At 42.2% G+C, this 26677-nt stretch overlaps 1 protein-coding gene across 4 annotated transcripts in view; it reads right to left on the reverse strand.

Moving 5' to 3' along the window:
• The window catches only part of SMARCA2 (SWI/SNF related, matrix associated, actin dependent regulator of chromatin, subfamily a, member 2), a 163084-nt gene that overhangs the window by 125666 nt on the left and 10741 nt on the right, over positions 1-26677 (reverse strand). For all 4 annotated transcript variants that reach the window (XM_064490247.1, XM_064490244.1, XM_064490246.1 and 1 more), the window contains exons 2-6: positions 23802-24067; positions 20439-20568; positions 14358-14759; positions 7775-8030; positions 1207-1333 (exon numbers count right to left, since the gene is read on the reverse strand). In XM_064490247.1, the coding sequence (XP_064346317.1) occupies positions 1207-1333; positions 7775-8030; positions 14358-14759; positions 20439-20568; positions 23802-24026 (1140 nt within the window). In that variant the 5' untranslated portion in view covers positions 24027-24067. The remainder of the gene's footprint in view (positions 1-1206; positions 1334-7774; positions 8031-14357; positions 14760-20438; positions 20569-23801; positions 24068-26677) is intronic.

Below are 26677 nucleotides of genomic sequence, written 5' to 3' on the forward strand. Positions count from 1 at the left end.
TGCATTAAAGTAAGAGTTCGGTTGAATCTGGACATATACTTGATTAATATTCATTTAACAAAATGCTTCTTACTAATCACTTTATCAAGGCGTTTTATGAAGTTACCTATAAGAAAGAAGCAAATGGGATGCAGAAAGTTTTTTCTTTTTCTTTTCCTTTTTTTTTTTTTTCGTTTTTAATTTAAGCTCTAATCTACTCTCACAAATTTATGGCCAAATAAGTAGCCCCTAACCACCACTATGCCCTCTCGTGATATTATAACCAATAAGGCAGATGTATTCCCAAGTTCATATGACAACAGCAAAAGGAGTGGCCTTGTGATTTCAGTCACATCCTCCAACAGACCAAGTCACGCAATCCAATACTTCCAAACTACTTGCATTCATTAATAATTCATTTTGCCCGCCCCGAGATCATCACCAAACAAGCCCATCTGACTGGCAAGGAAATGTTCCTTTTCCCCTCTGGCTAACTGAGGCCATTTGATGACGAGGGGACCTGCAGCTTTGGGGTTCAGAAGGCAAAACTCTCCAAAGTGCCAATTAGCTCTACTTCATTTCACTGGTCTCCTACTGATTTAGCAATTATAAACCAGACCACTATGCTGGCCTTTATTAATCAGTGACTGCCAAGGCCGAGCAAGAACAATAGATACTAATTTACTGATTAGTCATTTTGGGGTCTGATGGGATCAAAGGCTCCAAACGCAGGTTCCAATGAATAACCAACAGTTACAAAACACAGTTTTACGTATTTCTATAAATGATGGGCTATTAATTTAGTAGAGTGCCTTTCATATTTGTTAAAGTGATTTTCATATTCATGGCTAGGATGTTACATCTCTGTTTACAGAGAAGCTCTGATCTATCACTGTCTTGTTTTTCTTTGAAATCACAAAGGCAAACGAGCTATCCCATTTGCTCTCAAGGTTTCATCCACAGTAACAAAAGGCTGTAACTCTGACTTTGGAAACCATAATACGGGAGAAAAAAAATATCTCTGGTACAGAGAAGAGAAAAATAGAATAATAAGCAGTTCATCTTCATTACTTTTAGCTCTACGCTACCAGTCTAAAGGATACACTCTTTTACTAAGTTTATGTCTTTATAACAATATTGAACAGACTTAAGGAAACACACAGATCACACCCTGGAACAATTACGTTTATTTCCTACATCTCAGATGCACCGGGGAAAAGATATTACCTGACGCTGGAAATTGAGTAACCGAAGTGCTTTCAGTTCCACGGTTGCTTTGGTTCGTAAATCTGGTGGCAAAGAGCCAGGCAGATTTTCCAATTCCTGTATCCTATGGGCTATGCGAGCCTGGAGCCTAAAGGAGATAAGAAAATGGGGGAGGCGGGAGGTGGAAATATACATTACAATCGAGTCTTAAATGATAGACAACAATCCTAAATTTAAGTTCATGGCAAAACATATTCCAGATACTGATGGCCGATTTCTGGTGCCCAACTAGATTATCTGATGTTAAACAGAGAAAAGCTACCTTTGCATCAATGCAGACAGGTGCTCTATGTTACTTAACACTCTGGCTTTCTTCACAACCTCGCTCTAACGCCCAGGAAGGACAGCTCAGGGTACATCTAGGAGGAAAGCCAAGCCCCGTGGCTCCCTCCGAAGAGAGAGAGAGGAAATGAGAGCCAGGAGAATCTGACTTGCTCCCAGACACCCGGCCAGCAAGAGTGCAGAGTGGAGACAACGGAGCCTTCTTTCTGACTTTGAGTCTTTCCTAAGGCAACGGGGCCATCTACCCTCTTTGCCAAGATGCTGCTGATGACAGCCGTTAAAACAGAGTGAACAAGAGCAGTTCTCGGTGCTGAGGCCACAGAAATCAGCCAGCCCAAAACATTCAGAGAGAGAGAGAGGGAGCCCTGCCAACCACAACCACTTCCTCTGCGAGCAGTGCTTGCTTGAGAAAAGAAAAGGCAAATTAGGCATTTTTAAAAATCAGGTTTGGGGCAGCAGGAAGTAGTAAAGTGAACGGTATTTAAAAACTAAGAGTTCTAGAAAAGGATTATGGGTTCTCATTCTGGTCATCATCAAAAAAACAGAACTGTAAGTACATCCCCCCCAGTAAGGGCAGAATAGAACATAAAAGACACCCCACTTCATTCATTTGGAATACTATTCCTGTTAGCCATAGAAACTGGTTTTATAGTTCACCTGGATCCCATTCTTACAAATAATTATATGCCATTTAAATCTATTTTTAGAATGATCCTCCCCCCCTCCACGTCCCAATTTGAGGCAAAACTATCTTGGAATAGATTTCAACAAAGGAAGAACAGTAAAAGGTAGTGAGTTAAACTAAAATAATATTAACTGCACTAAGTTAGGTGCATTTAAAGCACAATTTAATTCTCTCTCTCTCACGCATGCACACACACAAACACACACACCCCACTACAAGGTAAATGCAATAGTGGTCCCACTTTATTGATGAGAAAACTGAAGCTCAAAGATAAGAAATGTGGACTTCACGAAGCCAGTAAAGCAAAGAGCCAAGGATGGAACCTTCATTTGCCCGACACCAACCCCGTTACAACGATACTGCACATAATTAAAATACTTTCTAACTGCAAACTCTCTTGGACCTCAACTATAAAAGCCAATAATTAAAGATTCTATTCAAAATTAGTATTATGGTTTTGTCAATCTTTATGATGCTATATACTAATACGAAAAAGTAAAGCTTTCTGTGACTTAGATGCCTGCAAAATATCTTAATATTTCATACAGCCCAAATAGCAAAATGAGTGCTTTTTAAAAAACATACAGTGTTTTGCTTTGGTAGAGAAAGAAAATGTCATCTTTTTCAAAACTTTAAAAGTGATAGTAAGGGAAATGCATCATTTTTCATTAATTTGACTAAAAATAATATTATGACCGATTCCTGTTTTATTTGGTATATACATGCTATTAATTCTGATTTACTGAATGATTTATCATCATAATGTGTCATTATTAGGATTATCATTGTTATTGTGTGTTATTTCAACTATGTATGCCAACACAAACAACAGAGTTTTTAAATGGTTTAACCATGCAACAAACTAAAAACATGTTAGTTTAAGCAACAACAATAAACTTTCATCAATTTACTCTCTTGGTCAAATGGTCCAAACTACCCCAGCTTTCTTCCATATTCCTTTTTACTTTTGATACTCATGGGGTTCTTACCGTGGTTTTTCAGTTCTCCCTGCATGAAACAAACCTCTACCTCATTTATCCAATTCAGTTTCTTAAATATGCACATAGCCCTTAATCCCCAAATACAGTGACAGATGATGTCCCTTAAAAAAGGATATTAAGAGAAAAAGCTATTATAGATTTTTTTTCAAATATATAATTTAAAGGGGAAAAAAACCTAAACTGAAACAATGTTACTTTTGTAGAGTTAAGGCCATACTAAAGGAAATTTTAATATTATAGCAGGGTGAGATAGGGGCCAATGATATGGTTATTCCACTTTCTTGGTTCTAGATTTATTGCAGACCTGTCTCATTTGAATACCCCAGAGCTCAGACTATCCCTTGCTGTTGCGTTTTCCTCTCTTTGACAAAGTGGGTCAGGGGCTACATTAGAGGAATAGCTGCTTCTTCAATTTTCTAAAGGGCTATGGAACCAGGACTAAATAAGTAATCTTAGGAGAGCTGGGCTGACTGTGTAGATTAAATCACACCGAACTGGATGGGTGGGAGTTGGGGAGCAGAAGGGGGAGGAGGACAGAGAGGCGGGAGGTGGGGACAGGGACAGGTGGCGCAGAGTTGGGTGACTTGGGCGTGGGAGTGGGTGGGGAGCTGGGGAGCTGTACACCTCTTCCTGAAATGACTGCTTCTCCAGAGGGCTTAGCAATTTGTCAGTGAATCTCAGGCTCCCCAGCACAAAAGCAGCTTTCTTTCATGCAAAGGAGGAGAGCAGTACAAAGCACAAACATACAAACTATAGGAGAGAGGAAAGGTAGATCCCAAGTAAAATCCTACGCGTTCCACTCAGCGCGTGGGGAGTCGGGGTAGCAAAGGTGCAGGGTGGGGGGGGGGCGCTTTTTTTACATAGAGAATTTTATCTTTTTGTGATGGTGGTGGTGGTGGTGGTTGTTAATAGGAATCTTCATCTTAAATAATGCTCCTCTCCAGACAATTTCATCTTCCCATCAATGGGATTCAGCGGGTAGTCCGATAAAGAGATACAGTCTAAACTTCCTGAAACAACAACAGATGTAATACTGCATAACTGCAGGAGACTCATTTAGTGTCCTCACGAGAACAGAAAATTGAAGCAGAATTAGGTCACTCAGGTTTTTCATACAGATTGAACAGTAAATCAAGAGGGGTTACGGTTCTGGCAAGAAAAAGAGTTCCATTAAAGGCGACAGATATTTGTTCAGGTCCAGAGGAGAAGTTTATGATTCCTGTAGGAGAGTTATTTGAACAGAAAATGACACCGGTACATTTTGTTCCTTCAAGGAGCTGAGTGACACTTTTAAAAGAGAGAGAGGGAGGCTGACTTTTGGTAACTCTGCTGATAAAGCAGCGCTCGGTAATTTTTGAGAAGGAATTTTCAGGGTTGTAACGGAGCCGAGGGCAGGACAAAAAACACAGGAAGCGGACTATGCTTGCTTCCTGAAGCAAGGAGGCTATACTGCTGTTTTCACACTAAATTCTGACTTGCTACCAAAGACGGCTCACCTAAGTCAAAGACGCTCTTCTCAAATAAACGCCTTTGGATAGGAAATTATTTATTTTTCATGCAAACATGTGTAGAATTAATTTACATGCCAACGTGATAATTCCTAGAGCACTTCTGACCAACCCTCCGACTTCAGATGGAAGAACTGAAGCGTTTCGTGTACCGACAGGGCAAAGAACGTGTGCCTCGGCACCAAAACACTGCGCGTGCACGAGCACACACGCGCACACAGGCACTGACACTCACTACAGAGAAAAGTCAAGTTCCGTCAGAAGGAAAAGATGGCCTACAGGAAAGGATCCAATTTAAATGAGAACAAAATGTTTTTAACCGAAGAGCGGGTGCACATCTGAGGCAAAGCGTTCATATTGCAGAAACGTATTTATGCTACTACTAAATAAAGGTCAATTTGTCAAAATTCTGGTTTTATGAAAAGGTGACTTAAAAGTAAAAAAAAGTAAGATTCTGACAATTTCCTTTCAATTTTCATAGGCAAAGGAAATTAGACTACAACAGTCAAGGGAACGAACATGTGTGAAAGAATTTCTGACAGGTGATTTTTGCTCAAACCAAGTTGATGATATTAAATAGATTTTTTTTTTAAAGACCTTGCTCAAAATCCTCAATCAAGAGAGACAGATACACTGGACCCTTCCAGTTAACAGTGCTAAAGGTTAGTAAGCCAGCTTCTCAAAGAGGGGCAAGAAGGAAGAGAGTTTTTTAACTGTCTTTTACAAATGCCTAAAGGCCTTCATCTAACCCTTTTTAAGGGATACATTTAACTAATCTCTGTGGTTGGACAATTTATCTTCATATAGGCAGAAGTTAGCCATTGCACTATAACTAAAGAACATAAGAAGGCCCATGCAAAACCCTGCCAGGGCAAGCTTAAGCTTCTTCCAAAGACAGCCATGAGAAAACTCAGGCCAGAAGACCCACCAGCTTTTTGGACCCGGAGTTGCCAGATCAATCACTTCAGAAGCCAGGCAGCTTTACAAAAGAGGAGACGTTTATCAAGTAATAATAATATGAAGAAGAGCCATTCCACCACACTCTGCGATGCTTATAACTGAAAAGATACGGACATTCATTTTTTTTTTTTAATTGATACAGGTGTGGAGTACAAAAGCTTCACACTACATACTTTGGGAGACCAGCCATGAAGATCATTTTCCAAAAGGGGACTAAAATGAGCTCATTACAAGAAAGGCCTGCAAATAAAATTCTCATCAAAATGATAAAATTTAGGAGTCAGTAAGACACACAAACACACACACAATGCAATACAGGCTTAAGAAAGAAAAAAAAAATTCAGATGTATTTCTAGACATAGAGAAGGTCTACATTATGAGGGTAGTTCACTGATTTAACAAAGGGACTGGTAACTGTGTACCTTTAAGGCAGGAAAAAAATGTTAGCTCTTAGGAAGTCAGAATTTTTAGAGTAACCAGGTGATACCCACCCCTCTGTCCCATTTATTGTCTTTTAAAAAAATCCTCCTGACTTTTTTTATTCAATAGCAACATAAAGGACTGTATATGAATAGATTTTTTGTCCTAAATGAGTACCTAGGGCTAATATTTGACTTCATACCACACAGCAATTATTCCCCCAAAAGAATCTGCCTATCAACACTGAAATATCAATTGATGATGGGTATCAAGCTCTCCAGGGATACATGAAAAGCTGGCAACAGCAACATAAAAGCTCTTAATTGAGGATTAGTAATAGCAGTGAGAGTCAAGTTATATTCTTCATCCAAAAAGCTACACACACTTAATGGTAAGTTACTGTGATTTCTCTCAGAGTATTTCTCAAAGCTGATAACTTAGTATTTTAATATAATAACAGATGAGTCATGTGTTTTCCAAGATTAAGGTAATTTTTGTAAAGGGTTCCTAGACATTCTTTACTAACATTCCCTATAATTTTTAACCTCTAATTTTCTTTTAAATTAAACCATACTTTGGAAATAATAATAATCGCTAACGTGTATTGGAAGTCTTTGTATCACGTTCTTTTCCCCCTACAAGAGCCACTATAATACCTTCTTTTAACATATGAAGAAACTGAGTCACAGAAACAGAAAAGAGAGTTAACTGGAGGAAGGCAACAGAGCTAGCTAGCGGTAGAGCCTACTTACTGGCTAACTCTCGAAACCTCGGTCTTAGCTCTGTTTTATCCTGACTCGGTTCTTACCGGACTCTCCTTTTGGTTGACGTTAACCACTTACACCAGGGATCTGCTGACTACGGCCAGCAGGCCAGACCCTGCCTGCAGCCTGTTCTCACAGTTTCCCTGGAACACAGCCAGCCCACTATCCTCTGTGCCTGCGCTCACACTGGGAGGGCAGAGCTGAGTAGTTATGACAGAGACTCTGTGGCCCTTTACAGAAAAGGTTTGCTAATCCCTGACTTAGATAAATGTGCCTAATCAGGTGCAAATGAACATTTCTGGAGTAAGAGTTTAAATAAGGACCCCATATGAAGACACTCACATAGGGCCTACTCCAAAAGTTGGACCAAGCCACAGACCAACAAATGTATGAACTAACAAGTCAAAGAATACGTTATACAGTATCATGAGATGTGTTGTTCCTGAAAGTCAGGCCAACAGATGCGCTCAACATCTGAGCCACTCATAGTCACCAGTCAGGGACAAATGGACAAACCAGGACAAAACACTGTATAATCTCAGTGCCGGATGCCTGCTTTCTTGCATCTCTATTAACTCTGGGCTGGGCTTTTGATCTTGGCATGCTATAGGGGTGGATAAAACTTTTTTGACTGAATAAGTGAAAGTTACAGTTCTGCCAACCTGGAACCCCCCAGAGGGCCCTCATTCCTCAACCCAGTGGCAAACAAACTCTTTCCTGTGACTTGGTTCTAAAACCACCCTCAAGCCTGAGTATTCTGCCTCTGCAATTCTCCTGAGGCCTTTCCCCGGTCCCCTAGAAAAGAATGACCGCACCACCAGGAGACACGGGACCCCCGAAGCTTGGTGGTGCCTGCAAGGGCATGGCAGCGAGACCTGCCCATCCCCACCGCGGGGCGGGGTGCGTTACCTATACTCCCGCTCCTGCAGGATCTCCACGGGGTCCAGGCCTTGCGGTTTCTGAATGGGGCTGATGCGGCTCTGCTTCTGCTGCAGCTGCAGGATGGGCGAGGGCTGCCCCGGGGCCGGCTGCGGCACGGAGGGTCCTGGCACGGCGGCCGCAGGGGGCGGTGCTGCTGCAGGGGGCGCGGGCGAGGGCCGGCCGCTGGGCGCGGGCACCGGCAGCTTCTGCGGGGGGCTCGGGCCGCTCAGCTCTGGCCCCGGGCCTGCGGGACAAGAGTGACATGGGCAGCTCTGGAGGGAAGGCAAGCCAGGCCCCCACCTGGCCTGCCTGCTGCCCCCCCCCCCATGGCCCGGCGATGGGGACAACTAAACATCTCAAGAGAAGGGAAAAGGAGGCTAGGAAGGAGGATGATGGGGGGGGGGGGAGAAAGAAAGGAGAAAGAAAGAAAAAGAGAACCTGGCATCCCTCCCAGGGGAAATGGCATTCACCGACGAACACCGGCCAAACGGCCCAAAACTGACACTTAGGTAACAAACTGATCGTGGAATGGGCCGCCAGCTTTTAACATAGGCCTCAGTGGGTTTTTAAAAAGGATGGCAGGTGCATTCAGAGTTCTGGAAAAGTAAGGGAGACACCCAACCATCAGATGCCATTTGGGTGTGATCCCAAAACCACATTTTGCAGACTGCACAAGCCCCTTGCCTCCCAATCAGGAATAGCCCTGCTGTTAGACTCGTGCTTCACAAATACAGACAGCAGCTCGCCGGGTCCCTGATGTGAACTGAAAGGGGCACACCTTCTTTAACGACCTAGAAAGTATATTTCAGGCTTAATCAGTGCATCAAGGAAACAAACTTTTTACTACATGTTAGAAAGTATTTCTCAAAACATTCAGTGTGGGGGGTGGGGGGAAATCTGCTTATTCCACCTAATAAAAACTATCAAAGATTTAAGAGAGCATTTTTCTCATGTTATCAGAAGAAAGGAATATGCAATCATTAAGGATATCAAAATGCACTTGGTAAGTTAATTTAAAGCAATTTTCTACATTAAACTTCATACATTTAAACTGATTGCTAGGTCTGGACCTAAAATAAATATTCCATCTCTCCTCCAGGTGAATGTTTACTTATTTCAAAATTATAAATAAGATTAGTGATGCCACCAGAGGACTTAGTAAATTAAAAAAAAAAAATCTCAGTAAGCAGATGCTAAAACCTTGCATAGGCATCCTTGCAAGTATTTTCTCTGTCCGTTCTGTGAAAAATTAAAATTATTAAATGGTAACAAAAATAATCATCTCTATACTTCAGAGCGACTAATAATTAACCATACAAAGACATACATTATGAAAAATTAAGACATATTTATTCAATTTCCAGCAAATACCATTCAGAAACGGGCTCAAATAACAATGCAAGGATGGCCATGAGCAAACATTTTGACAGGAAGAATGTGAAGAATTAGAACAAACTGCTTAGGAAACTACTGTGTGTGTGGGGGGGGGGAGGGGTGTAGCTTTACTGGTCTAAAAAACCCACTACCTTTAATGAAAAGAAAATCCAGGTCTTACCAAGGTAATATTGTACTAATTACCTTAAATTCAGTTCTCAACGTGTTTGTCCTCCTTTCAAAGTTTAAATAAGTCATCAATAAAATCCATAACAGAGCAATAGTACACATTTCACTTACTCCGGGCACCTTCTTCTTTAGCATTATGGCTTGTATATGTCCACGTAGAAGTCTATGCCGACTCCTTGAGGTATACCTATTCATTCAAGTCACTATTTCTAAAACCACACAGTCAAAGGAAGTTATCCAGAGCATGTCTGATATCCCTGGTTCCGAATCTAGTAATTTTCAGCTTATGACTCCAAACTAGACCCAATACATACACGGCTAGCCTTCTTTAATCCATAAATACAGAGACATTCTTATCTGGTTGAAGAACCCTTAAAATTGAGGAGCAGAGAGAGACCCAAACATGGACCTAGGTGGTCCAACCTCCAATCTAAAACAACTTGCTGTGAACTAAACAGGTACATTTAAAGCAACCTGTATCTTTTCCAAAAGAACTGGTAAGTTGCACCTCTGGTGCCCTGTGAGCCTGAGAAAGTTCCTTAACCTCTGGTGCCTCAGTTTCCACTTCAGGAGAATAGGGACAGTAACAGTGCCCACCCCAGAGAGAGGCAGTAAGGATTCAAGGAGACAATGGGGCTATGTGCTCAACCCTCAGCTCTGGTCATCACTGTCACCAAGGACACAAAGGTAAAGAAGTTAACTATTCAGCCTTTCAGAAAAACTCCATGGCCAAAGAAAGGCTTTCCAGGAAATTTGGTTACCGTATTAGCTGGCCACTTTGAAAGTATGCTGTTCTAGAGCAAATTCCAAAAGGCTTCTATGTTTTAATAAAATTCAGCACAAATACTCATATAGGTCGGCTTTCCAAGTGCTTCCTGCTAAATTTCTATCAGAATCACTTACAAGCAAACTCTTTTCTAACTCAACACTGCAAGTTCCTTTACTGCGTGGGTCTGTTTTCTCCTCTCCAACAGATTATATAAAAACTTCTATTTAGAGAGGCTGGGGAACTGAATGCACCTCACTGCAATTACACATGCCCGGAACGCAACTGTCTATCCACTAGGTGTTATGCCTGCCCCCGGGGTGCTGAGCTGCCTGACTGGATTTGCTCTCTATCAACACAAAGCATCTTGACAACAGACGCTCGTGGTTGGCCTGACGATAAGAACTTGCCCCGACATCTTCAGATAGAAGACAAATTACATTCTTTAGCTTATCTCCGACTCCCTCTCTGACATAAACAATTTAGGTTTAATTGTCAGAGGTATGAAATGTTTCTGTTTTCCCCTCAGCCCTTGCCTTAGAAGTCAAGGTAGATCTATGCCCTGACACTCCTGAGGGGCGTCCCCCTGCGGTTAAGGAGGGGCTGGGACTGTGGAGGTGTCTTTATTAGATGCCTGCTTTTAAGAGACAGGTAAACAAGCTCATTAAGTCTCACATGTACAGAATTTCTGCATCGAGCTCCCACTTCACCTTCTGGCACACAAGGATACTTATGCAAATAACAGTCTGTGCGTTAAATCTAAGAATCTGAGTGGCTGCCAGAGGTTGAAAAAGTAAATGTAACACTGAAGTGTATTTAAACTGAGCAGACTAGAGACATTAGATAACTTGGGAAAAAAGGTGGGGGGTGGGCGGAGCAGGAGAGGGACAAGCACTGAAAAACGTCAGCAATAAAACTTACTTTCTACCATAAAGTCCTTCCCACCCACCGCAAAGAAAAACCTGAAACTTTTTCAGTTCCTATTTTGAATTTGGCTTTGGCCTCTAAAAAGAAAAATGGATTGAAATTGAAAGAAAACGATGGGTTTGATTTGAGCGGAGCCCACGGCGGGGAAGAACTGAGGAGTCATTTGTTCAGGGAGCACTTCCTCCAGTCAGACTGGAATTCTCTGGTTGGCGGCTATGATGGTGTCACTTTGGGTGAATTGTAACTTTGGAGTAGGTTTGAGGCAGATCACTCCAGCCAAGAAAGATTCTCTGCACATGAATAACAGCAGCAAATGGGACAAATGAAAAATGGAATCACCGCTACCTCCAGAGAAGTAGGCAGACTTAAACTGATTTTTTCCTTAAATATCAGCAGAGGTATTTATAAGCAATTATGCTTCTTTATGGGGTGGGGGATACACAATGATTAATAAAAGTAACATTCATTCAGAAAAATTATTGTGCCTTCTTTTGACTTGGTCTAAATGCCAATCCAAAAAAAAAAAAAAAAAAGTCTTTGTCAAATCAGGTCATTGACTCCCTGTGAAATCGGACATTTGGGGACAAATTTAGCCACGAGTCAGATACAATCTCCCTCCCAGAGCCAGGAATGGGTCTGCTCTACTGGAAGACAGTATCCTCTTCCCTCCTTATTCACAACGTCCTTGCCCACTCCAGCACTATCTGCCCAAATATTTTCATTTCTAATGAAGCCTGACTGCTGAAAATCCAAAAGACACGGGCAAAGAGTAATAGAATAAATTCCTCCAAATGACAGGAGCCTGGAAAGGACAACTGGAGCTGGGCAAAAAAAAAAATGGAGCCCTCTTTTCTGGAGACAATCCCGAAAATGCACTGAGGATTGTGCTGATTCTGAGAATGCGAAAGTTTTGTTATGTCCAAGTGTCCAGAGGGCTAAAACTTCATCCTTTAAGCTTGACTACTTATCTGGTCTCATTATTTTGACTCTGTGTGAAAATGTTTCTCAAACAAATCATTCAGCTTCCCGCCTTCTTAAACAACACCTTGGAATCTTCCCCTGCTGCATCTGTGTCATTTTTAAAAACACCAGTGCTCATGGAGGTCTGTGACAAGGGGATGTCCCAGGACAGGCTACAATGCACAGGCAAGTATGATTGTGTGACGAGGTCCCTCCCCACTACCTTTTGGGAGGGACTGACTTTGCTCCCTCCTGCTTAAACTACCAACTATCCGATTGTTACCATTCAGTCTCTACTGGGAACTCTTTGAGTTACTGCTCCTCATGTACTGAGACACAGCATTACAACACCACCAGCATTGCTGACACTGGGTCTAGAGCATGTGTTAAAAGGCTCACAGGAAGGAGCTGAGATAATTTTCCTTCGTACACACAGGAGTGAAAGGCCTGCGACTGGTACACAGACCTTGGGACAGAGTCTTGCCCTGATCAAGAGCCTTCTGGTCATGAAGGAGCCAGCATGGGGAAGGGGTTAAGGACATGGGCTGTCCAGGCAGACCACTGGCGTCTGAATCCTGACTCTCCCCACTCTAGATGTACCACGTGTGCAAGGTACTCATCCCTGAGCAAGGTGCACGAGGTAGGCTGGTAGGCATTCAGTAAGTATAAGCCACACACCTACACAGACATACATGCTTTTTCTTCTCTCTGGCTGCATTCCTGAGAGCTGGAGTTTCTGCACTGAGCATCCAAACGACCATCTTATGCATGGTTTTCTTGTACAGCTTTTTCAGTCCCTGATGTCTGGTCCCCTGTGCTCCTCCACCTACCAGAGCACAGCAGTCCACAGACAGAAATCTGCAGATGACATGATACTTTCTTGCTCTTTAAAAACCTATTCCTAAGGCTACATCCACAATTAACAAGATGAGTTTATCCTTCAAGTGGGTAATTCTAAGAGCTTCCTCTACCAGAAAAGAAATATTTACATACTCAAAGGTAGAATATTTTAAAAAATACAAATAATAATATTTAAAAAATACAAATAATATTGTATTTTAAAAAATACAAATAAAATTACAAATAATTGGAATAGTCCCCAATTCTAGGAAGAGGACCAATATTCCAAACTAATGGCAACGATCAGCTGTCAGGGCTTGCCCAGATGAGAGTGAACTATTCCCAGGAAAGGGCGTCAATGACAAGGAAGCATTTTGGAATTCAAATTCCCTAGGATTCAAATTCTCTGGACTCCAAAGCTCTAGTTAGAAGAGAACCATAAACACTTTGCTTATCCAGTTGCTAACAAAACCCTTCCCAGAGAAAAGAACGTTCACGCAAGGTCATCTTAGAGCCCCTTGGAGCTCTGAATTTTGTCACTGGGATCAAGTCAGACACCAGAGGGCCATACAAAGGACTACCTCATCTCAACCTGTGACATAATGTCATGGCTTCAGACATGATGCCAGGGGATGTAGGAAATAGGCCACGTGGATTCCATTACTCTATTTAGTATCAACAAGTGTTACCGATGCCTCTATCATGCAGTGCCTCTTACAAGAATAATGACAATCATTTAAAAATAATCCCACCTGGGCAAGCTACTTTATACTCTCATGCCAGAAAAGACTCTGTGTCCTCTGAGAAACTGGTAAGCAACTTCCTTGTGAGTGGTGAGAATGAGGTACCTGAACGTCTACCTTTCCTGACTGCCAGGAAACCTGGGTCATTTTGGAAGCCCAGGTACCACAACCGCGAGCACTCCTGTGGCCCCCACGGCCCCGACCTCCCTGACCTCCCTGACCTTGAGCTCTACTTCCCTTTGTTTCTGACTTTCTCCTTGCTAACTCCTTGACTGCAGGTATGCTTTTTGGAAGCCGCCCCAAATGTTTTTCACAACAAAAAGGGGTAGAGCTAAATAAATCCACAGACATGAAATGGCTCAGGAAGGGCAGATTCGAGGAGGGCGTGGTGGCCGCTGGAACCCACCGGGTGGGGTGCCGGGACTCTTAACCTCGGGTGCGTGGATGGGCTTCGGACAAACCTGGAACCACTTGGAAGGGAATGCAAAATTCACCAGGGTTGGACGGCACATTTTCCCTAGACCCACAGCTGGCAGCGAGTCTCCAAAGGCTAAGAAGCACTGCTCTCGACTCCACAGCGGAGACCGAGAACCGAGAACCGAGAACCGTGGCCACCTACGTGAAGTAAGACAGGGGAGCCAGCGAGGCACAGCCGCAGGCCGCGCCGGCCAGCCCTGGGCTGATACCGACCGGCACTTGGGCGCAAGCAGCCGCCGCTCTCGCCCGAGCTGGACCCCCGCGCTGTCAGTCGGGTGGGTGCCTGTCAACCTACCAGATGGCCTGCTGTAGTTAACGAGGGCCGGCTGCGGCGGCGGCGGCGGCGGCGGCGGCGCCTGGGGCTGCGGCTGCGGCTGCGGCTGCGGCGGCGCCGGCGGCTGCTGCTGCATGCCCGGCAACGTCCTCTTCCCCTGGACCGCAAGCTGCAGTGTTTCGGGGAGCGGCTGGCCCCGGGCCAGCATTTTGTAAGCCAGAATCTGAGCTCGCAGCTGATGCAGCTGGACGGGACTGAAAGGCGAGGGACCTCTGCTGGGCTGGCTCATCGCCTGCGGGTCGCCCGGGATGAGGGGCCCCGACTGGCTCGGAGGCATCTGCGGTGGGGTCGGGCCACCTCCCGAGAGGGGGCTGGAGACGTGCTCTGGGGCTCCCAAGGGCGACGGGTGCGGCGACAGGTAACCTAGAACAAAACACAAAAGGAGAGATCAGGAGCTGCCCCCGAGGACCCCGAAAGAGAAGCACCCCTGATTATCTGGATCATTTTCTACAACAGCACCGTCTGAGGGAAATAGAAAGCCTATGTAATTTAATCATTAGGGGATCACACACAATTTGAACTTTATATATATCAAATACATAGAATTTAAAATTTTCTAGTCATCATACTAAAAAGCAAAAGAAACGACAAAAGTAATTCTAATCATAGGTAACTGAAATCAAAATACCCCAAATATTATAATTTTAAAAATATTTAGATTAAAATATAAAAAAGTATTATTTTATAAAAATATAAAAAATTATTAAATAAATACATTAAATTTAATACAAAAATTATTAGAGAGCTATTTTACATTCTCTCTTTCATACTATGTTATGGTACAGTCCACATCTCTACTGCGACTAGCCACATTTCAAGTGATGGACAGCCACCCGTGTCCCAGGAGGTAAACTGGTAGTGGCTAGTGTACACCTATCGGAAGGGCACCAGGGGACAGAGTTATACATTAAAAGCTGCTCCAACCTCGAGAACAGAACCTGAAGGTGTCCGCTATACCACAGTGCGGAATGGGGAGTCTCTACTGGGGATATGACTTGGTTTATTATCATGCACTTTACGAATAACTCGCCATTACTGAGGGCCTCCACTGCTGTAGGCACTGTGTGAGGCACTGGACATACGATTTTAGCAGAGTTCTCCCTGGAAGCAGAGCCTAATGGAAGGACTGCGCACAGCGGACTGATCCGGAAGGCGTGAGGACCCTGGCCGGAGCGTGCACAGGTGACACGAGGAAGGGCTGGCAGCCGGTAATGGGTGTACGACTACGCCAGACGCTGCAGAGGGTGCCTGACGATTAATCTCACACAGAAGCTCTGGGATATGAGGTACATGACTGGCCTCCAAATTATCCCAGGGGAGGGGTGAAGAAGCTGTTGTAGTTACACTGTTAGGATCATTGCTCACTGGTTCTGACTCTGGGATCCTTAGTCCCCAAGGACTTTGCCATGTGTGAGTAAGGTGGACAAGGTGGACTCAAGGTGAAATGGTAGTGTGGCCAGTGGCCGCAAGGCTGGTGGGAGCACTGAAATGGGAAGAAGAATTAAAGGGATGTGAGTGGAGTATACACTTTTTCCTCAATCCTCACAACATCCCCAAGAAGATGTTTCTTAGCATCTCATGTTTTAAAACAAGGAAACGGTGGCTCAGAGAGTACACGAGTTACCCCAGGTCACATAGTTAGATCTTGGTAGCTCCCAGATTCATTTGGTTCCAAGGTGTGTACTTTTCCCTTAGTCTACTACTAATTTGGTTTTAGAAAAATAAGTTAAAAGCCTGAAAGTTTCAAAAATTTTCTAGAACCATTTACAAAATAATATAAAAATGAGAATAATCTATTTGGGTTATAAGAGATCTAAATGGGAAATTTAAGAATGCTTTTCTGGGGAAAGAAAAGTCAAAATGCATGAAAATGTCAAGCAACTTATTTCAAGAAATGGCCGGGATATCCTGGCCAAAACCTTCCTGGAAAAACATACAACTGAGCATGGCTGAAGGGAGATTCAAGAGGCAGGAGAGGATGGAATGGCTGACCACAACCCAAAAGGGTATCCTCAATTCAAACTGAGTGCTAATTAATCAACTCAAAGGTTGGTCCTGAGACACAATGTCAAATGTTAGATTAAAGGTCTTTGCCTTTAATAAATGCACCTGTGTCACAATTATCATAAAGGTCATCACATTGGTGGTTATTAGGAATCTGCTGTGTATTTGAACCTATGTCAGGGTTTGAGCTGAAACAACTCTGCATATCCATGTGGAATCACAGAGGCCCAAGAATACGTGACCCACACAATGTGGACGTACTGTCGCCATTCGCAAGACTAGAGAAAATAAAGGATGGAGTTACTTTCATCTCACGATGCCATTTGGAGAGGGAAACAAATGTACCCCGATTCCCTAAGACCAGGGTGGGTTTTGTTCTATCAGTTGGTGAGATGTAGAACTCCATTCCCCAAATCCCCACTCATAAGGGAGCACAAAAATCACACGGCCATTAGGGTTCTCGCTGGTCACAGAAGTTAGCCGAGAAAACGCCCCTGAAATCAGTCTGCAAGACTAGCAGAAAGTTAAACTCCGCGTGTTGTTATTTGTAACAATAAACATATAGAGAACATCGATAGCATGCACTTAACTCCATCACTGACACTCTTCCTTCTTAAGTGAGGTTAACATGCACCCCTTAATTGTGATGCTGGTGCAAAATGGTAGTTTGTTCCTTATGAAAGCACCTTCCTAACACCTTTTTGGCCAACCCTGCATCTACCAAAGGAGGAAAAACCTCCTTCTAAAGCTACTGACATTTTCATGGTAGAAAGGATACAACCAAGTGTTAAAATGGGTCGTATGTTGCCTGACTTCTGGTCTCTCCTCAGTTCATCACAGCTTACTCATGATAAATCACAGGAAGCCTAATACAATGGACCAAAACATTAGACAATCCAATCCAAATGCCACTGTCTAACACTGTTCATCAAATCACTCTTTTAAGATATGAACTCCAGGCAAGGCAATGTTATGAAGATGAGACAGTGACATTGAGCACAATGATGAATTTTACCTCAAATTTGCTAAGAAAGAAATTGAGAGTGGAATAAAAATCACGTTCCTTTTAAAAAAATCATTTTCCAGAATTAATCAATACAACAAAAATTTTTACCTCAAATGTGATAAGAAGGAACTAGGGGTAGGAAAAATTGTTTCCTAAAATTTACAGGGGGTGTTAATAGAATCATTTTATCACAGTAGGACATTAAAAATGTGACAGCATTTTGGCTAAAGAGAGAGATTTCTGTTTTTCTACATGACTAGCATTCCATAAAACTTGCAGAACATCAGAATCTAAATGATGAAACAACATACTTTCATGATTATCTTGAGTTGAGAGAACAGTGAAGAAACTGACTTGGAGTAAGTACACATCTGTCTGGAGGATGACAGTGTTGATGTAGAATCCGCTCCTCTGGAAATCTGGTTTGATTTGCTCATTTAAAATTAGTCAAAAGTGGCAGTTTCCGTCCCTCGTCTTCAAGGGCCATTATCTCCCCAGTTTCACCTTGCCTCAGAGAGAAGCAATCACCTCTCTCCTTTTAATAATCTTGAACTTCGAGGGCCAATTTTATATGAATTTTCTCTTCACACACATACACACACTCAATACTACATACTTGCCTTTGAAGACTTTTTTCTATCCAATGGACTGAAAATAAACAATGTTATCATTGGGACCATAAGGTACACAATTCAGTACGTAATGAAGGAAACGGCTTTGCCTCTCAACCAATACCTTAAAATAACCTAATAGGTTGCTAGGTAGTTAGAGCTGGCAGTTTTCTGATCAATACCACACCTCTCTGTCCCTGTGTGTTTATAAACGGCTTCTGATGATGGGGTTTTTAAAGATACATGCCATTATGCAGTCTCAATTCTTTTTAGGTCATTATACACAATAAGACTGCATTATACCACTATTACTTTATTCAAAAACATATTTGAAATAAGTAATTCTCCAGCTTACGAGGCTCTTTACTATTTTAGAACAAAACATTATGTGCTAATTATTACATTTAATGCAGACCTCTGCATTTCCAAGTAATTATAACTTAATAAAATTATATAAAAATTAAGATCTATTTAAAAGTGTTAGCTTTTGAACTGTAAGTTCACTTCTTTACCTAACTGAACAAAATTTACTAAGTAACTAGCTATGTGTTAGACATTGTGCCATGTGCTGGAGATTCCCAGAAGAGTCACCATTCTAAAAGTTGAAGAAAGGAACTAAGCAATGAAAGAAACGTTAAGATACGTACAAGTAAAAATGCTCAATTACAATTCATGCCTTTCCAGCGTTGCATTTTGCAGTTTTCTAGGGCCCCACTACTAGAGGTACTGCAGAGCCAGGAGCAGACAGAGCAAGCAGCTGGCTTTGAGAATCACTGAATATAGCTCATCTACAAGTCCAAGCTATTAAAAATGAGATCTGCATTAGCTCTGTGAACACACCTGGCTCTTTAGAATTTAAACAATAAACCTGGATGCGTTGTCTTAATTCATTCTTAACAGTGAATGGGTCAAATTTTTTCTTCTGGTACTGCAAAAAGTCCCGAAGATTCAGACTGCTTTTCTAACAGGGTCAAGACTTTGCATCATCTGCAACACTTACGTCTGCCTGCCGTCAAAATTCAGATCAGAATGTGGGATACTCAAAAACCTCCTCGACATTAGTGGAGACACATTCCTATGTTTCCATGATTTCTGTATATAAATATATATTATACCGGACACATTTCTCTAAATCCTCAATAGTCAAAAATCTTCCCTCAGGTAGACGGATGTCTGATCACGGAGGGAGAAAAAAACTCATATACACTGAATCACACAAGAATACATACAGTAACACATAGAGCATAAACTTGAATTAGACTATCAACACATTAAGAGTCAGTTAGTGCTAGATTAACCATACCTCTTACAGGTTGAAATGCTCATCTAATGATCTGGAAAATAGATTACATTGTATTCAAAAGACTTTGAGGTATCTTTAATAGGACTTCAACAATGAAGGAAAAAGGCACCCAGGAGAAGAGAAATATACCGTATTTGGCCGTTATTGCGGGCTGAACTGTGTTCTCTACAGATATGTTGAAAGCCCTAACCCCTAGCACCTGCGAATGTGACCTTATTTTGAAATACGATCTTTACAGATGTAAGACGAGGTCACACCGGACGAGGGTAGACCCTCATCCAAAGGCTGCTGTCCTCACAAGAAGAGGGAGATCTGGACACCCGCACAGACACACAGGCAAAATGTCATGGAGACCCAGACAGAGATGAGAATGATAGATCTACAGGACAAGGAATGTCAAGTATTGCTGGCAACCACCAGAGGCTAGGAAGAAGCAAAGAAGAATTCTTCCCTAAAGACTTCAGAGAGACCACGGCCCTGCCAATACTTTCATTTCAGAATTCTAGAATTCTCCAAAATCTTGTGAGAATACCATTTCTATCATTTTAAGCCACCCAGCTTGCGGCAAGTTGTTACAACAGTCTTAAGAGACTAATACAGCCACCCACCAGCAATGACAGGTAATTCCATGGCCAGAAAAAGTCACCTGACAAAGTGTGAGCGTGTAGTTCAAGGGACATGGGTGGCTCATCTCACCTTCATATCTTTGAGGTCCTGGGGAGGCAGACCTGGGCTCTCCTTCCAGCCCTGTCACTTACTGGATGTGCAAACTTAGGAAAACAAAGTAAATTCTCTGAGCTTTAGCTCCTCCATCTATAAAATGGGGTAACATAATTTATCTTACAGGATCAAGATAAAGATTCTGCACCAAGTACATAAACCACTTTGCAGAGTGCTTGGACACACAGTGGCCAGGAAAATCAGTAAGACTTTAGAAATAAAATTGCCCACATCAACCATAAAATTGGGTTGGTGGGGGCAAGGGGGAATTTCTACAGGGAAAAGAAACCTGCCGTATTCCTTAGATATGTTCTTAGGAAGCCATAATTAAAATAACCAGGAGGAAAGATGAAAGACTGCCGTAGGGAGCCAAAATCAGGTATGCAGCAGACACAAACCTTGGCTGTGTTGATCCATCGGACTCTGGGGAGGACCCATCCCTGGGTGAGGCGGTCGCATGGCGGTACCCTTCATGGATCCACAGTGGATATCTTCCACGCCCCCCTTGTCATGCATACCATCAATAGGCTGAAACGTTTACAGGACATCAGTTAGACACCTCCTTAAGGTACAACGTTTCTATCTGGCGTTTGAAGACCCCTCCCTATAAACTTCAAAATTGTGGCCCAGTCACCTGTTACCCATACCACAGTCATATATTTCTACACCTATATTACATATGTTACTATACATTATGGACATTTCATAGGTGGGAACAGAAAATAAAATTTAAAAAAAGACTACACCAACAGGATCAGCAAAACTACCTGTAAGTCAAAAGTTAAGGCTTTCAACAGTTGAAATTTTTTCGGTAAGGTCAAAACGCAAATAAAAGTGAAGCTCCGTTCACAAGGTAGACAAATATAAGCTATTCTTTCACACCCGTTTAAGGAAGTCCTGAAACCTGCTGTATGCTGAAGTTAGTCCAGTGTCTGAAGGAAGACTATTTGAAGTGTCTGCGATGATCTATTTCTTGGTAATTTTTTTACGTCAGAGGGGAAGGAACCATGGAAAGTTTAAAAGTTGAAGCCAGAAAGTTCCATGGCAGTTGGGAAAAGAGGAACGGACAGGGTAGAACAGTGAATGGGGGTAAATACTGAAAGAGAAAGAGGCTGAAACAGAAGAAACTGTTCTACAGGGGGCGGAGGACTGAGAAAGGTTAAAGGCAGGGTTTGGGAAAAAATAATAAGGAACACAGGGGCTGGAAACAGGACTTGAGGCCTTGTACCCAACAGATATGCAAAAAATTGCTATTGAACTGACGCTAATCCAATCCAGAATTGGGCAACGGAGCATGTGTTCGAGAAAGGAAAAGTCCATTCCTCCCCAAACTGGAATAGCAATTTTCAGAACAGCCTGAAAGGAATATTTCCAGGAGTTTATAGAAACCAAATGACTTCAGGCAAGAAAGTATGAGTGTTTGCAGTTTTGGAGAAAGGAAAGTTAATTTCTGCAGAGTCAAAAGCACGCACTTGAAAAGAGGAGAAATTTACCATAAAGAGGATGCTCAGAAGAAAAATGGGAAGAATTTGGTATAAAGAGTGTCTCTGAGTCTGTTAAATAGTAATAATAGAGAGGAAATCAAAGCAACACAGCAGATGTATTTAGGCCACTTGTTTATTTATTTCCAGTAATGTTGAAAAGCAAAAAGCTGAAGCTCAGAGGGAGACGGAGGAGAAAGACAAGGAATAAAGCTGCCTATAAAAAGATTCGCAGAAAGTGAAGGCATCTGGTCAGCAGGTGTGAACTCCAGGCACTTAACCATGTCCCCACTCAGGGAATTAACTGGGGGCTGGGGGGCTAAGGAAAAGCAGGGCAAGAAAATGCAAAACTAGCAGAATGAGAGCAAAACAAAACAAAGAAGAGCACTGATGGGGGTAGAGAATAGGAGAAAATGTGACAAAGATACTAGATGATAAAACAAGGGATCAGGGGGAGGGTACAGCTCAGTGGTAGAGGGTGTGCTTAGCATGCAGGAGGACCTGGGTTCGGTCCCCAGAACTTCCATTAAAAATGAATAAATAAATAAACCTAATTAACTCCCCCTTCCCCCCAAAAAGCTAAAAAAAAAAAAGTTAGCATTAAAAAAAAAAGGGATCAAAAGATATAATTATAAATAAAAACCACCCAGTGCAAAAGCATCACATGACCCAACACTCATGCATACATTTAACTTTTAAATGCTTAAATAATGATAAGGTTAGCTAAGTAGTTTCCTTCAAAGTTTACCTTTCATTTTGGAGGTGAAACGTCCTTAAACCATTCTGAAATTATTTAACCCACCTGGACAAAGGTTTACATGCGACAGATCCGATCTGTAATATAGCTCCCCAATTAATTGAATATGAGCACAAGGCAATTTAATGACGTCAGTGTATCTATATGTTCAATATGTCTCCTAAAGAATATGATACAGAAAACAAGCAGCTTTCCTTCTTTACATCCCTGACAAGCTAAGAATGGTGTTTAAAATAAACTAAAAAGGCAGGGAGAGAACTTAGGGATCATCACAGGGCTACCGATCATCATTAAATGACAATGAAGAAGTTTCAGAGTAATTAACAGTGATGATATGATTCTATTATGACATAAGAAGAAAATTTTTTAATCACACCTGAATATGCATACCTGTGCTAACATGGTGTTCTTACTGAAGATGGGGAAAAGTAAGGTGTTAAAAAGCATATACAACAGTCTGTTACCCAGGGTGAACCATTTCTTTTATTTATGTCAATATAGTTTTACTTTTCAAAATGACCATATATTAATATCCTGATTTGAAAATCCTCAAGTAACAAAATTTGTACAAAATGGATCTTCCCTTCTGGGCTCTGATGCCTTCCCTTAAAACTGACCTCCAGTCCGACACAGTCAGAGGCCAGACTTGCTCCTGTTTTAAAGTAGTATCTTCCACCACTTGCCTCCTTTATATCAAGGGGCATCCCCCAACCCTATCCATCTGGAAAAGATATAAAACATCTACCAGGCTCATCAGGTGAAATATTCAGGTAATATACTCATAGATTTTCTCTGGCTACTGCTAGTTCTCAAAGCAAATTGTCACAGAGGATCTTGTCTGCTTTCTCAAAAGGCCGTTCTCTCTCCTTTGTATCTCCTGCATAGGCATAATGCCAAAATCAAATAAATGGAAGATTATTATAACCTTATCCAGAAACAAACAACTAGACCTGAGCTCTGCAAAATCAGAGCCCGCTTCCAAAACCAGAATAAAGCTACTTCACAGAGAAAGCAAAGTGCGTTTTTCGAGATTCTCTAGAAGCTATTTTATCTCAGTTAAGCCTTTTTGAAAAAAAAAAAAACCTTTAGGAAAGGACTCATTTTCCTTTTACTCTTTGGGACCTACGGGATCTGTTTAGGGAAAAATAATTTTCAATATGTTCATTGGTGGAAAATATAAGTTACTTAATGTATAAAGTCGGGGAAAAAAGCAAGACGTATTCACTAATATACTTATTCACCAAGCCAAAATACCTGTAACCCACAATCCACAGAATCTGTCAGGACTGCATATTGTATCTAGTATTTCTTAAAAAGCCAAGGTCTGATCTTCCTGACTAGGGCAACATCTGTAACAATAAAAGAGCCTCAGGATGTATGTTTTTAATAATGTACAAGATAAGACAAAGACCTAGCTTGAGTCTCTTGTTAACAATAGTAGAAAAAAAGGGAGGGGAGTTATCAGGAATTACTAGCCATCCATGACTCAGAAGACAAGACTGGATAGGAGAATGAACTCTCACCTTATGCATTTGATGCATGCCTTCCTGTGGGAAGTCGGCAGACCCCATCGTCGGCATAGGGTGCGAGACACTAGGAGGCCCAGGACTTGGCCCCATCATACTGTGGACGGAACCTGGGGACGGTCCAGGTCCGGGACTGGGTCCAAGAATTGGTCCAGGAGAGGGTCCTGGCCCTGGCGAAGGCCCCGGGTGGGGCATCGCGCCAGGGTCTGTGGGCGTGGACATCTACTCCTCCTGTCTCGGCCAGGGGGTAGAGTGATACTGAGCTGGAAAGAAGAAAAGAAAAAGGAATGTTTTGAACATGATGTTAAGAACAGAATAAAACAGTTGTTAGTATTTGATGGTGCCATTTCTGTAATAAACATCAAACAGAACTGCCCTGTCTAGTCCAGATGTTGGAGAGAGTATGATATATATCCATCTGCCCTCGTCTTTATGAAGACCACTTGTTTAAAAGAAAAAAAAAACAACTCTAAATGATCCCCCAGAAAGATATAAATCATCTAAGATACAAAAAAAAGGCTCACTGGAGAAACTCAAATTTAACACATAAGCAGAATTCTAAACCAAGCTTGAAATTTATTACTGAAGTCAACAGATGCTCTCCATTACTTGGGCACCTTACAAGTCATTAACCCCCCAAAGTCATTAAAATATAAAGCTCCTAAAGAAGTATCCAAACAAGACCCATTTCTGTAAGTCAATGGGTATTCAAAACTTAACAAAGAATTCTAGGGGGGAGGGTATAGCTCAAGTGGTAGAGCACACACTTAGCATGCATGAGGTCCTGGGTTCAATCCCCAGTACCTCCCCCATTTAAAAAAATAATAATAAATAAACCCAAAACTTAACAAAGAATTCTAGATAGTTAAAAAGGGAAATACACATTCATAAATTGAGAATGAAAGGGAACTTCCAAACATGAGGAAAATAGGGGTTATGGGAGTCAAACAAGTATGGGTTCAAAAAACCACATACACAATTATGAGCTGAGACTGAAATGCAATAGTACATGTAAAACCATAGCTCTGCGCCTTGTTTCACGTTATACCCCTCGCCTGCCACCTTCACCGTACCAGAAATGATCAGAAGGGATGGTTCACGATGTGGTCCTCCCAGCAGGGAGAACCTAATGAACTGAAGACCACGTGGACAGTTGAGGCTAGGGATGCATCCTAGGCCTCTCCGGGGTCTAAGATTCACCAGAAAAGTCACCCACGGCCATTGGAGCCGGGCCCAGCACAGACTAGGTGTGGAAATTCTGGTTTTCCAGCAAAGCAATGTACCATCACCCATGCCCCCAGACTTCTTGGTGTCCCCACTGGGGAGAGTGCCTCCTGGGGTGGGTATGACAATCTTGGATATGAGCTGAAACAAGTAAATAAGCTGTTTTCCACATTCTGGATGGAGATGAAAGACCCCTGATAGTCACTGTGATATATTCTGTCATCTGGGGACACACACCTGTACACACAAAACTTCTGCCGCCAACCTCGCAAATTCCTAAATGGATTTGTTAGCCACTGCATCATAGCAGGGATGAAATTAGACTGTAGAGGCCCAGTCATCCACAGCAGGGCTCGAAAGAGCCCGTGGAAACACGGTGAAATGAGAGGTTAGAGAAGAAATACAAAAAACAAAACAAACAAACAAACAAAACACAACACATTACTTCCATTCTTAGCTATAGTCACCTCTCAAGGAATCTCTAGAATGTGAGGGCCATGAGGGCAAGGTGTTGCTCTGCTCTCCCTGCCCCTGTATCCCCAGCACCTCCAACCAGCAAGTAGTAAGTGCCCAAAAAGATCTGAATGAACCATAGACAAAACTGCAAGGGCAAACTATTCATAGAGTTGATGATTAAAAAATAAAAAAAAAATTGAGAGCAATCGGTGTTTGAGGTACAAAGAAATCTTAAAAGTGGAAGCAAGAATGTAGACAACATTGATACATGAATTAGGGTGAAAACAGGAAGTGAAGAAAGGCTACTTTGGAGTGATTATAACCAAAGGATCACTCAGACTGCTTTGCGGATACAAGATGGGACTAAGAGAATCCAGTTCAAGTGGTTTCTAAAACAACAGGGAAGCTTTGGAGGGTGAATTATAGCCTTCAATTCACTAGAGAGCCAAATGTTATTATTTATTCTTTGTGATTAACACAGCAGGCGGAACTTTTTTTTTTTTTTTTTGCATTCCACCCCCTCACACACACACACACACACACACACATTTGTTTAGTCAGCATTTCAAATTTAGGAAGCTGACGTCAATTCAGGGTACTACAAGTTATAACGTTCTTTCATGTATATCAGCACACTAATAAACCCCTTTATTTTTTAGTGAATAAAAGGAAATTGCTTGCTTCCTGTTATGGTTTACCTTGAAACTGGCTTCAGTGGCTTCAATGGCAATACAACACAAGTTTGAACAATGAAGATACAAATGCTCAGCTAGCCTGACAGTCTTACTTTTCATGTTTTCTATTTTAATATATATTATCCCATAATACTAACAGCTTCGTAGGCGGAAAACGTATGAGATGGGAAATGGAAAAGTATGGGCATATAGAGGAATGTTAATATAGAAACATGTTCTATAGGAAACTTCTTCGTCGGAAGAGAACCTTCAAAAGAGTGAGCTGAATGTGAATGTGTCCATCAAATAGCGTGGACGAACGCACGAGAAACCAGCTCAGAGAAGCAGCATAGTATACAAACGAGGAAAGTTGTCCCACAGCTCACGGATGGCAGGGATCTAGACTATCACACAACTTGAACGTGACACTCTCTGGCTTCTGACTGGGAGCCACCCGCTGGTCTCAGGGCCACCACCAACCCTGGGGTCCCAGGCAAAGCACTTTTCCTCTGGGGTTTC

This window comes from Camelus dromedarius, chromosome 10 (assembly GCF_036321535.1).
Source record: "Camelus dromedarius isolate mCamDro1 chromosome 10, mCamDro1.pat, whole genome shotgun sequence".
Taxonomy (NCBI): domain Eukaryota; kingdom Metazoa; phylum Chordata; class Mammalia; order Artiodactyla; family Camelidae; genus Camelus; species Camelus dromedarius.